General features: G+C 35.1%; 1 protein-coding gene across 1 annotated transcript; it reads right to left on the reverse strand.

The window, feature by feature from the left end:
* Positions 1 to 5780: 5780 nt before the first annotated feature.
* Positions 5781 to 9912, reverse strand: LOC120166199 (protein REVEILLE 8-like). Its single transcript, XM_039175530.1, has 8 exons — positions 9677 to 9912; positions 9162 to 9219; positions 8934 to 9057; positions 8690 to 8842; positions 8457 to 8582; positions 8263 to 8372; positions 6639 to 6698; positions 5781 to 6374 (listed from the first exon to the last, which is right to left on the reverse strand). Exons 1-8 carry the CDS (start codon positions 9856 to 9858, stop codon positions 6279 to 6281), a joined length of 909 nt encoding a protein of 302 aa, XP_039031461.1. The 5' UTR covers positions 9859 to 9912; the 3' UTR covers positions 5781 to 6278.
* Between the last annotated feature and the right edge of the window lie 3574 nt (positions 9913 to 13486).

The following is a 13486-nucleotide window of genomic DNA, read 5'->3' on the forward strand; positions in this document are numbered from 1 at the left end:
GAACATAGCTTTGAATGATTTTTGGCACGTATGTTTGCAACTTGTTCAACAAAATCCATTATACTGATGATTATATATTGATGGATCTTTTCTCTTTTCTTTTTTTCAAGCAATTTATATGCATAGAATGAGAGGAATATTCATGCATTACAGGCCAAATGTGTGGAACCAAAGTCCAGCTTTGCACTATTTGGCTCCCATCCAACCACGTCGAAATCTCTTCGATCTTCTCGTATTTAAATTATCAGTTTTGTTACATTTTAATATTTAAACTTTTATATTTTTAATTTTTGTTTCATTTTAGTACGCAACCGTTAGAAACTTTAGTTTTTGTCTCGTTTTAATATATCGTTCAAAATTTAAAGTTAAATTTTGAAAAAAATTGAAAGTTTTGGTACTATGACGGACCAAAACTGATAGTTTAAACGCTAAACACGTTAAGTTTTTAACGACGGGTACTAAAACGAAATGAAAACTAAACATTAGATATGATTTAAAAAAATTAAAAGTTTAGATATTAAAATTGATTAAAATTAAAAATATAAATACTAAATACGTAGTTTACTCCAGAAAGCTAAAACATTTGTCATGATATGCCACCTGCCCACGAATCGGCTAGCGTCCTTGCAATTCTTTATTTCAAGGTCGGATGGATGGTATACATAGGATCCTCTTAATCTTATATAGTTTTCCCTTCTTGTCCTCTGCGAACGGGTAAATTCTATTAGATAATGCAGTGAAAAATGAGATAGTAATGGGGTAAAATTCACTTTTTAATCTAAATGTTATTTTCGCCAGCCAATATATAGAAATACAAGCTCTTGCTACGAAGAAATAGTATAACTCTCATTTACTCAGACTCCTAACATTTATGGTGTTTGAACTCAGAATCAGAGATAAAATTAAAAATTTATTATAACCAGATTAAAATATTTTTTTATTTTCCATAAATACAATTTTTTTCATAAATAAAAAAAATATTTTAAATATTAAATACTAATACTTAAAAAATAATTGGCGGGGCCAAGGCTCTTCTTGCCCCATGAAGGTGCTCTTCCGTTCAGGATCTTAAAGAACAATAACAATTATTTTATCACTAAGATCGTTTGGTTGTGAAACCTTTGAAGCAAATCCCAAGGAGAAGAATTAAAATATTTATCCAAATATTATAACTCAAAAGTTTTTCATTAAGAGAAAACAAAGGTTCTTTTTCGTTCACTAAGAGAAAATGCATTCAATTGGTGCATGGATATAGTATCATAAAGGGAAAAAGCAAGCAGTCTCCCCATATCTCTCAAGCTCTTTTTTTATTCTCTTATTAAAAATCTATCCTCATCCCATTAAATTTTTATAAGTTTGTTTCATTTTAAAAATTTTATAAATACGTCACCTATAACATAAAATTCTACATTCGGCCCTGATTGATACTGAAAAATACATGATCGTGCTCAAATGTGTTGATAGAGTTCAATGCTATTTTTTTAGTTAGTTCAATTGAGTATCGAGAAATTAAAGATAAATATAAGGTTGATATTTTCCGTGCCTTATATTCTATCAAGATATCATAAGATAAAAATGATTATGACATGAGCTACACATTAAGGTTGTCTCAAGATAACGAGTTTTTCATTTTACTTGGGTAGTCATAACGTCTTGTTAGAGACCACTTATGACTTATAGGATCAAATATGTTTTTATTTATTGCTAACATTAATTGAACTTATAGTTTCGCACTCCAAGAATGAATAAGAATGATTATAGTTATTATTCTTAATAATAATTGAAGATAATGAGATTATTTTAAATTATATTTTAAAAGATTATTTCTTATTCGAATTTAAGAAGTTAAATTCATATTCTTTTGATAGAATATTTTGTTTATTACTATTTTTATTTGATTCGATAATAATATTAAATAAATATTACTATTAAATAATATGTTAATTAAGTTTTGGTTGAATTTGAAATCCGGATTTTTTATGTTAATTGTTCATTTTATTGAAGGTGTTCACCATGAAATTTTATTTGTGCTCACCTCATATGAACTTTTTCTTATTATTAGCATATGTTTTCACCTTGAAAAATATTTTTAGATCCGACATTGATTCTACTATTTTGCATGCATGCATGATCCCATTTTTCCCTTATAAAACCCTTCTCCAACTTTCCCTCTTTCTCGCAAGCAAGTTATTGCATTTTCCTAGTTGTTAATTTTAACAACCATGTCGATGATTCCGAGCATGTATTACAGCGGTCGCACTGTTCATCACGACCCTTACTACCACCATCAAGCAGTTCGGGATCCATTCAAGAATTCCGGTACGGCGGCAGCAGCCTTGTTTCCGCGGTGTCTCCGCCGCCTGGTTTCCTCCCTGAATTCGAGCTCACGAAGCTGGACTGGAAGGAGACCCCGGGAGCTCACGTGTTCGTAGCGGAGCTTCCGGGGCTGAAGAGGAACGAAGTGAAGGTGGAAGTGGAGGAGGGGAGAGTGCTCTGCATCCGCGACGAGAAGAGTGTGGAGAAAGAAGTGACCGGCGGTATGTGGCAGCGTGTGGAACGTAGTAGGGCGCGTTCGTGAGGCGTTTCAAGCTGCCTTATGACGCGAAGCTGGATAAGCTGACGGCGTACTTGGAGAACGGGGTGCTGACCATCACGGTTCCTAAGAAAGAAGCCAAACACAACCCTAAAAGCCCATTGAGATTCACGGTGGCGAGTGATCGGATCGGAGGGTTCCCTTTCGCTTAACAATTTCACAGCGAAATTTTTTCATAATCTTATTATATAAATAAAAAAAAATCTCATATAATAGATTTGTGTGCTCCAGTTATTTTCTAAGGCTTAAGGAAGTATTTATTTTAGAATGATGTATTAAATGATTTTCACCCCCACCATTTTCTCACCAAACATTCCTCTCTTTCTCTTCATCATTTTCTCATTTCTTCTTCCTTTCTTAAGAGTAAAGATTTAAGGATTCAAGCTTAGTTTATTGTAGCCAAGGTAAGAATGTTTCTCTCCATCCTCCAATATGTCTTAAGCTCCATTTTGTAAATTTTAGAATTAGTTTTCAGAATGAGTTTTTCTTAAAGGTAGGGTAAATCCTAGTTGATTCAAGAGGTGTTTTAACAATCCGTCTTAACTTCCATGATCTACACTTGATATGAGAAAGCTATAAGTATGTTACCTTTAAAACACCTCTTGAATCAACTAGGATTCACCCTACCTTAAAAAAAACTCATTCTGAAAACTAATTCTAAAACTTACAAAATGGAGCTTAAAACAAAGCTTGGAGGATGGAGAGAAACATTCTTACCTTGGCTACAACAAACTAAGCTTGAATCCTTAAATCTTTGCAAAGGAAGAAGAAAAGAGAAAATGATGAAGAAGAAGAGATGAGTGTTTGGTGAGAAAATGGTGGGGACGGTTCATGTAAACATGATATAGAGAGTTGAGGGTTTTCAGCTTTAAAATAATAAGGGAAAAATCGCACTATTAGCCCCTCTACTTCTTTTACATAAAACACTAATCATCTATCACCAAAATCTTTTGGTCACAACATAAGCTCACTGACATAAAATTGGTTTAGCTATTTTATAAGATTCTTTGGGGTCAACTTTGGGTCTTAGATTGACCCAAACTATTAACTCGGGATTCGGGGTGTTACATGGTTGGCTTAATTAACATCTACGCCCCAAATGCTCTTTCTGAGAGGCGTGATTTTTCAATAGAATTAGACGCTGTAATCTCTAATATTGGGGTTTTGGTTATCATTGGAGGAGATTTCAATACGGTGAGACGAGCTGAGGAGAAGTTTTGAGGACCTGTGTGTGTGCAGCCTCAGCGCAATCGTTTGAAGATTTTATCCAATGGCGTAGCCTGATTGACCTTCCCCTTGAAAGGAGCGAGTTTACATGGTATAGAGGTGGATCCTCGAATTATTCAAAATTCATTAATCAATTTTTTTTAACCATTAATCGAATTGAACTGAATTTAGTTAACTGGTCAGTTACCGAATTAGCCGAAATATATAAATAATATATGTTATATATATTAAATATTTAATATTTTCAATTTATTCAATTAGTTCAATCGGTTGATTCGATTAAAACCGAAGTTTAAATACCCATAGAGCTAAATAATATATATAATATATTAAACATTAAATAATTTTGGTTAATTCGATTAATTAATCAATATTTTGAAGCGATTTAACCGATAATCGAAATTTAAAAAACATATTAATTGTTAACTGATCGAACCCAAAATTAATTGACCTAAATTTCAATTCGGTCAATTAATTTGATTTTAACCGAATTATGAATATCCCTAACGAGGTACATGAGCACCCAAACAAGTGTATACGTAATACGTTAATCTGAAAATTTATTATTATTATTATTATTATTATGGAGAAATGGGAGTTTCTTAAGAAAGTATATAAAATTTCAAAAATATTAGGATTTGTTAAAAAAACATTGTGAAGTTTGAGTCGTATAGAATGTTTTTTTATGCAAATAGAAACCCCTTATTTTATTAAAAATAAATAAAAATTATAACGAATGTTTACAATTATAAACGTAAATTAAACATATAATTAAGACATTTTTTTATAATCATTAATATAAGAAACTAACTATTTAAAATCATACAAGGTTTTTACAATGAAAATGTTAATCTGAACATCATGATATAGAAATTGCCAACCGAGTGGAGGCCTCGATATATTTATGGCGGAAAAAATCGAACTCGAAATCTATCAGCACAAGCCGGTCTAGTTCGGAGTTGTCATGGGGTTTGATCAAGGACCTAATGATCGATGCTGACAAGAGGGAGATGCTTGCCGATCAAGCAGAAAGCCTTCTGCTTTGCTTGAAACAACGATTCCCTGGCCTTCCCCAGACCACTTTAGATATGAGCAAAATCCAGTACAACAAGGTATGTCTCAATAGTTCCTATTTGAGTTATGTTCGTATGAATGCTTTTATTTACAAGATTCATGTTAGTGAATTAGGATGTTGGGAAATCCGTTTTGGAGAGCCTTGCATTCAACATTGAAGCACGTATCGGGGACGTGCACTATGTGGATGACTTGACCAAGCATTCAGATCAGTTCTCCTCGCCGTCCAGTATCAGCATTATCGGTCCGAAGAGTCTTTCGATTCCATACTCAGTGCTCTTCCCCATCACTCCTTACAGAACAGCGTTTTCGACCCCCAAACTTTTCACCAGCACCGCTAGCTACTACCCCGGCCAAGAGTGATAGATCACCGTTTCTCTCGGGCAGCAAAGTCCCTCATCGTGGGATGAGTGTGACAAAGGTCTTGACAGATTATCTTAGTATAGATTTAAAACCGAAAGAACACAGTAATCCAAATAAAAGGAGCTGAATCCGGTTCAACCATTGCTCGAGAAACATTGGTATCTATTGAACCTCTAAAAGAGGCAGTGAGCTTCCCAGAGAAAGGGCCCTGATGCTGCACACCATGAACCAATTTTATCTTAAATTTGGTAAGAATAGGAAGATGCTTGAGGATGGAGAACATTCACCCTTTTATTGTAAATGACAGATGAGTAGTTCATGCTTTGTCAGGGCATCACATGGATGATTCCTTCATTTTACTTTTTGCTTCCTTTCTGTAGTGTGTACATTGGCTTCCTCATGGGACAAAAAGGAGGCTAGTAGGATAAGATAATAATTGATTGATCAAACTTCATGAAAAACCATATTATGATCGCATGATATGATCGATATAGAACACGAGTGATGTACTCATATGTTATAAGCCAATACGATAAGAAATCTTTCATGTTTTGTCATGGGGGTCCTTCTAGCTACATTCAAAGGGCAAAATTAAGATCCTTATTACACATATCTTCAAATTCTCCTACTTCCACTTCTATAATAACACCATACTTTGCGCAACTACGTAAACAACGGCCACTAAACCAAACAGACAAGAATGTACACGGCTTATCTGGTTGATAAGTAAAAATACGTGACACAACCATTCCGTTTTGATCTCGCTGGAAGTCAATGAGCTTGAAAGCCTGTGCTGGAAACCCTTTCTTCCACTCATCATTTCCAACATTTTATATAGGCTGCTGGCTGCAATTCCTTCACCTAGTAAACATTGAACGCATGCTGCCCCAATTCTGATTAGCACTTTATAATTAAGGTAGCAGTCAAAAGAAAACAGAAATTCGATTCCAGTTGCAGCACGCAGGCAGAAGTAAAATATTAAAGGCACATACTTGCCGGAAAATCCTACATACTAAACAGCTTAACACAATATATCATTCATTTGGTTCTGGGGAATAATTCCTTTGGTAACTCCCACCGTGTTTTTGTTGACATCGTACGAGGACAGGACCTTCCTCTGCAACAATCAAGGATATCAAAGTCAAACCATTTAAGAACAGCCTTTCAATAAATATTGTTTTCTCGTGTTCAAATAACCAGGAAGGAATTGAAATACAAGAGTACTCGAGCATTGTAGACAAATATGCATATGAAGTCACAGCATACTCGTTATAATTTTTTTACATCGATAGGAAGAAAAATAAAATCCGAAAGCACATCGTTTCCAAAGCCAATAAACTCAAAACGGAAATAATTTGTGAAGCATAAACATAACACTTACAATTGGCTCAAAATCTGGACTACACAAGTTAACAGTGAGATTTCTCATCAGCAACAAAACCTGCATGGCAGTAACCCGAACGAATTAGAACAAGACAAATTTTAAGGGGCAAGGGAGTGATAGAGCCTTAGGCTCTGAAGTATATACTGCTTGTTTCTTCAAAGCAGCTTGGGAAGTGGTAGGGGAGAATCATGTAAAAGCTGTTGTGTTGTTGGTTCCCAAAACAAATATTCTGAATAATCTCAAGTATTCGAAGTATCATGGTGTACAAATGTGTAACTAAAATCATGGTGAAAAGGTTAACAAAGTATAGTCATAGAATAATGTCAAGTATTCAAAGTGCTTTCACTAAAGATAGGAGCATTTCTGGTAATATCCTTATGGCTCAAGAATTGGTGAAAGGGTATGGAAGAGGTTCTTTGTCTCCTAGATGTGCTGTTAAGATAGACCTGCGAAAGGCCTCTGATTCAATTAGCCGGGAATTTATTTTGAAGGTACCTGAAGCATGGAGTCTAAAGAAATCTTTGTCAATTGGATTCAAGCCTGCAAAACTTACTCCTAGGTATCAAGGGTGCCAGAGGCATTAGGCGGGGGTGCCTGAGGCATTAGGGGGGGTGCCTTTGTCTGTCTTATCTCGACTATTGGAAGCAGCTGCAGCTAATGAAATCTTCAAATTTCATCCTAAATGTTACAAAGTTAAGCTGTCTCACCTTTGTTTCACAGATGACCTTCTGGTCTTTTCCAAGGGGACTTTTGATTCTGTTGTTGGTATTTGGTATGTTCTAAATCAGTTTTACCTGATTTCAGGATTGAAGCCTACATTACTCAGACTCTGGCGGAAGTGTCGGACACAGATATATATCCAACATGGGTATGGTTAGATTTTTCGAAGTTTTCCATATATTTGGAGGATCCTCGGAGGTCATATCCCCATATCCAAGTATCGGACATTAGTGTTGGACACAGGTACTTCATGTAAAATGAAGAGTCCAAGCATCATAGATTGCAGCTGAATGTTAGTAAACGTGTGATTCTTTTCTCTGGGACATCAAGAGAGGTGAAGGATGAAATTAGGAGAATTACATAATTTAAGGAGGGAAACTTCATGTGAGATACTTTGGGGTGCCACTTGTCACAAGGAAACAATCTTAAACATATTATACGCCTCTTTTGGAGAAAGTAAAACGGAAAATTAATAGGCGAGTAGCCCAGTTCCCGAGAGAATGCAATTAATGCAGTTGCCAAAATTACTGGTGCAGGCACTTCATCTTGCCTAAACCAGTTTTGAAGAGGATAGATCAGGCTTTGTACGAGATATTTTTGGCCTAAGTTACCAAAGCAAATATGAGCTGGACTTTGAGGGAAATGTTGAAATTAAGAGTAGAGGACATTAATATTCATCATTACTCATTTGGTTCCCTATGCCTATTCCAAGACAGTCTATAATAGCTCAGTTGACTATTTCGGAAAAATTACCAACGAAAGATAGATTGATTATGGAACTGCTCGAATCTGGATCTTCTAGGGAGAACAGCATTCCCTTTTACCACAGAGGCCACTCAAATCTCAATGGGTTCTAATTAATTATGAAATGTTGGGGAAAAAAGGAGCTGTTTTGACTTACAGTTTCAAAATTTATGGGATCCATCTCTTTGAGTTTTTGCACATGGCCCCCGGTGTCAGGATCAAAGACACTCCCAATAAAGCTATAAACTTCAGCAAAATCAGGTATACCTGCAAAACAAAGACAAAGTTGGCCAAATACCATCAAGTGCAAAGTAGCTGGAGAAAGCAATTAATTTCAGTCAACACAATTACCGTGAAGCATGGATACTTGTTTCCCTTGATTTGGCAGATCGGATTTTGGCATTGTATTGCTAGAGCTTCCAATGCCACTAACACCACTGTTACTAATCCTTGCAACGCCCTTTGATCCAATATCAGCTGAATCAGTAACGTTATATGCATAAGAAATGTTGGAAAGTTTCCTTTAGGATATCTAGTCTAGCACTATTATAAAAAAAGGAACCAACATAGAGAAGAATTCATGCCTTCCGCTCCTTGAAGACTCGTAAATTCATCTTGGGGTGGCATGATTTTGCTTGAGGCAGTGTTAACTAGCATGGAAGCTTCATCCCAGGGACCATATCCGGGTGGAATGGTATTTGTCGGAGAAGGAAAACCCATGGATGCTTGTAATGGCACTAAACTGGTATTATATGAGCATGTCAAAATGTAATTATCCCCCAAGAATTCATTCAAAAATATCATCACTATCCAGTTCTAAATTCAAACCATTTTTAGAGGCCTTTTGAGGGTAAGGGTGGGCAGCTTTGCGCTTGGGACGAGGAGGCGGCACATGTGCCATTGTCCCATTCTTTTGAACCTTCAAAAAGTATTTCTGGGCATGACTTCGAATCTGTCAAGACAGCAAATACCCATTTAAAAATAAAATAAGCAAAATGAAATTAAAAATTGAAAAGCTTAGATGAATGAAAAAACATCAAATCCTTGTCGTTAAACCTGGATAACTGTCTTTGATCCGACAAAATCTTCAATCTTTTTCCAGTCTCGATCAAACCTAAGTCAGCAAGAAAGAAAACTATTTAACAGGCTAACATGAATGTTTTTTTGTCTACCATAGAACAGTATTAATCCTTATAGCTCATATTGCTAATAGACACAAAGAGGAACATGAATGTGTTGACATTGGCATCCTCGTACAACGTTCAACACAACACAAATCATGGTTAAAATTCATGGTTAGTTAACCTGTTGTACCAAAATTGAGCTACAAAACAACTTGAATCGAAGACCAAGTTTACAACATCAATTTCTTCGAACAAAACATCCACTTCACCGTTGAATTCAAGATTTTCTCAGTTCTCTACTAGCTAAAACAAAAGCATTGAAACTAAGAACCAACATAAAGAAAGGCAAATTCCCTAAAAACAAGGAGAAATCAAAGTATTGGATACTTGTAATTCAGGGTTTTCTTTTAAAGAACAAAAGTTTCCATATATGAAGAAATAACATACAGTTGAAGAGCTTCGAGGAACTTGTCGTGTTCCTCTTCGGTCCAGCTTTCACGTGACTTTGTAATGGTGTAAGGCTTCCTAATTTTCTTGCCGGAGCCATCTGCGGCGGAGGCGGTGGACGTAGAGGACTGAGGCGGAGGAGGGAGCGGAGGCGGTTGTGGAGGATTGGGGGAAGAGTTCATGTTTTTTTTTTCCTTTTATTTTTTTTTCCTTTGCTTGTGTTCGGTTTTTGCTGCCTAACAAATAGACAATGAGCAGAATACGTGTGGTGAGTCATCTATGAACCGTTCAATTAATCGTCTGGCTTCAATTAATCGTCCCCGCGATTTTAGTTTATGGTCCTTATCCACGATGAGATTTGAGAGACTTCTTTCCTGTGTGGGTCTCATCCACAATACGCTCTGTCTAATCCAATACTCTCATTCCACGTCCCCTTAATCAAATTCAAACTTAAATCTTAAATACACTAAAGACTTATATGATATTTTTTAATAATAATATATAAATGTTAATATTATCGACAAGTTAATTTTAAAAAGTTAAAAAAACATTATAACTTCTTTTATTTGCTCATGAACTTTTCAAGTCAAGTATTAAGTAGTTCGTTTGATTTGTTAAAAACTCGAATCCATTCAATTTAATTATTAATCGAGTTTTGATCGAGTAAAACTCGAATAATTCATGATATGTCTCATTTACATTCTTACACCAAACAATTCAAATGCATCTAATTCTAAATAATATATACATCGAATCATCACAACAACTATAAATTTATTCAGGTTTTAATTTAATTTTATTGTTTATTAAAGTTAGCACTTGAAATAACGTAATTCATTGTCATATTTTCTAATTTTAAATCAAATTATTTATAATATTAAGACTTTACTTATTCATTATAATTTCCGTTATTAATTTTATGATATTGTTCAATTTATATAGAATACAAATACAATTTTATGATATTGTTAAATTTAAATAATAAATATATCTGGAAAAAATATTTTCAACCTAAAAATGGCCACACCGTATTTCCCATGGACAAAGAAGTAGAGGAACGGGTTCAGTTGATTGCGCAAAACAGGCGCGCCGCCGATGTTTGAGAAGTTTTAAAACCCGGGAAAATGGCGGGTCCCACTACCCATGAAAGCTATGGCCTAATCATTCCCTCCCACTAAATAACAACCACCCAATATTTTGTGTGTATGTCCCATTGTCCCTCGGATGGGCATCGGAACAGAATTCGACGAGTTTTGATTTGATCGGATTTTTAAAAGATATTTAAGTTTGAGTTAAATTTTTTTAAGATGTTATGTCTGGGTCGGATTTATATTTGGATTTAAGATGAAAAATATTCAACTCGAAGTTCAGTCGGCTTATTTAATTAACCAAATTAATTTAAATTGGATAGAATAAATTTGGATTAAGTGAATAAGGTATGAGTTGGATGGTTTGTTAATTAATTGGATTTTGAGCTTAAGTAATTTAAATTATTAATTATATATTGTTGTATTTCGTCAAAGATCTTCCACACGTAATTTTCTCGTGTCTAGCAACCATAGAAAAACTCTAAAGGCATAATCTAATCTGGTTTCCTCTACACATACCAAAACCCAGCATGATTGCTTGGATGGCTATCTTGGATAGACTACCAACTAAGAATAAGCTTCAACATATGGGCATTATATCCGATGGCTTGTGTGTTCTGTGCAATGATGATAGGGAGAAGAGAGACCATCTGTTCATTGAATGCTCATTGGCGGATTCCCTTTGGAAGGTCATTCTGCATCTCTCCGGATTAAGGCCATCTTCTTCGTCCTCAAACAACTTGTTAGCATCGGCTTCTCATGCTTGGAAAGGTAAATCTTTACTTATCACTATTTTGAAACTCACATGGTGTGTATTTCTCTATTCTCTAGGGGAAGAACGAAACATAAGGTTGTTCAAAGGAAACTCCAGGAATGAAGCTGAAATTCTTAAAGTTATCAAGGAGATAGTCGGAATTCAACTTAGAGGTCGGAATATTAATAGACTTGATAGTGTCAATATAACTCTTTGTAAGAATTGGAGTATTGAATAACCTATACTATGTTTTGTGAATAGGTTGTTCTCAGATTTAGGTTGTTTTTCCATTGATGATTGTTTTGTAGCAGAACTCTACTCTTTTCGATAATAAAATTTTAATTTATCCAAAAAAAGAAAAACTCTAAAGTATCTTCGAATCTCCGATGCTTAAGAACATCCGAAAGACGTAAAAAACATCTTGGGATGAAGGATATTGAATATCTAACTTTAGGGAAGTCGCGATTTATTGACACGATTTTTTACATGCCCACATAACCTACTAGAACTAAATTCAATGTCACCTAACCATATCAATTTAGCATGTCAGTATACATATAGCTAATAAAATCCTATGAATGACACACTCACATTAATTAGTCCTTATATAGCATCTTGAATAAAATCAAGAGACGAGATGCGACTTCAATGAAACTATCTCACTTTAACTTTTCTCTACTCTATCTTTCCACAGAGACATAGCACTTTAACACAAGTCAACAACTAATCTATCATTGGCCGCGACTTTTCGCCCAAACCAAAAGAGATGAACCGTCAATAGTCACCACAATCCATTTGGTCCCATCAACAAATGGTGCATGAGTGTGAAACACCTCTTATCGAAAAATAATCAACCAAAATACACCCCTAAAGTTAAGATATCCAACACCATCCCCTAACTGACCAACAAATTACATTTAATGTTTTAAATCGAGTGACATATGATGACAATGTTGAGTGTTATTCTATTGGCATCATTGATGTACTTGTATATGAATATATGAATGAATATTACATCATTGGAGGTGTTTCTCTCAATGTCACGACAATATAAGAGTATGATGCTTTGTATTGTGTAGAGACCACTCAGGTTGAAGGAAGGTATGTGCAACAATTTGAATCACTAGATCTTTCAAATAGACTAATCAAAGCTACTCGTTCTTTTATTGAAGACCCCCACACTCTTGCATTAAAGTTCTTATCCAAGCATTTGAAGTATACATTTCTTGGGGACAATAAGACATTATCAGTTATTATTGCAGCAAAGCTTGACACATTAGAAGAAGAAAAATTGTTCAATGTTCTAAAGCATCACAAAACGACTATTAGGTGGGGCATTGCTGACATCAAGGAAATCAGCCCAACATTTTACATGCACAAAATATTGCTTGAGGACCCCAATAGCAAATCTATTGAGCAACAAGTAAGACTCAACCATATTATGAAAGATGTTGTCAAAAAAGAAAACATCAAGTGGTTGAATGCTAGAATCAACTATCTTATCTCTAACAACAATTAGGTGAGTCAGGTATAATGCATACCAAAAGAAAGGAGGAATCATCAAGTGGTTTGTTGCACCCCACCATCACTGCTTAGGGATCAAGGTACTCTGATTTTAGATATCTCTATATTTTCTCATAATATATGTCGACTTATGATGCTAAGGTTTATGAAGTGTAATATGTGGTATTCATTCATGCTAATTATCGATGCAATTATTAGTTTTATGAGTGTAACTAATTAATTTATTAGGAACTTGCTTGATTCAGATAGTTAGAATGGGTGAAAGCAATTATGAAATCAAAAATTATTTTTGTGACTTCATTGTTTTATCATCTTCATCTTCTTCCTCTCAAAAAGCTTTTCCTCTCTATGGTCAAGGAGGCTTAAACCCCTAGGTATTTGGAGGTGAACTGAAGGTCTGCTGACTGCGAGAGTAGCAGCACTGCAGCATGCGAGCAAGGAGCA

Source organism: Hibiscus syriacus, unplaced genomic scaffold, assembly GCF_006381635.1.
Source record: "Hibiscus syriacus cultivar Baekdansim isolate YM2019G1 unplaced genomic scaffold, ASM638163v2 tig00002942_pilon, whole genome shotgun sequence".
Taxonomy (NCBI): Eukaryota; Viridiplantae; Streptophyta; class Magnoliopsida; order Malvales; family Malvaceae; genus Hibiscus; species Hibiscus syriacus.

Coding starts and splice junctions, on each gene's coding strand:
- LOC120166199 (XM_039175530.1), bottom strand. CDS start 9,858: ATGAACTCTTCCCCCAATCCTCCACAACCGCCTCCGCTCCCTCCTCCG. Junction 8,583..8,689: donor GAGTCTTCAAGGAGCGGAAG/GCATGAATTCTT, acceptor TTACTGATTCAG/CTGATATTGGATCAAAGGGC. Junction 6,375..6,638: donor GTCCAGATTTTGAGCCAATT/GTAAGTGTTATG, acceptor TGATTGTTGCAG/AGGAAGGTCCTGTCCTCGTA.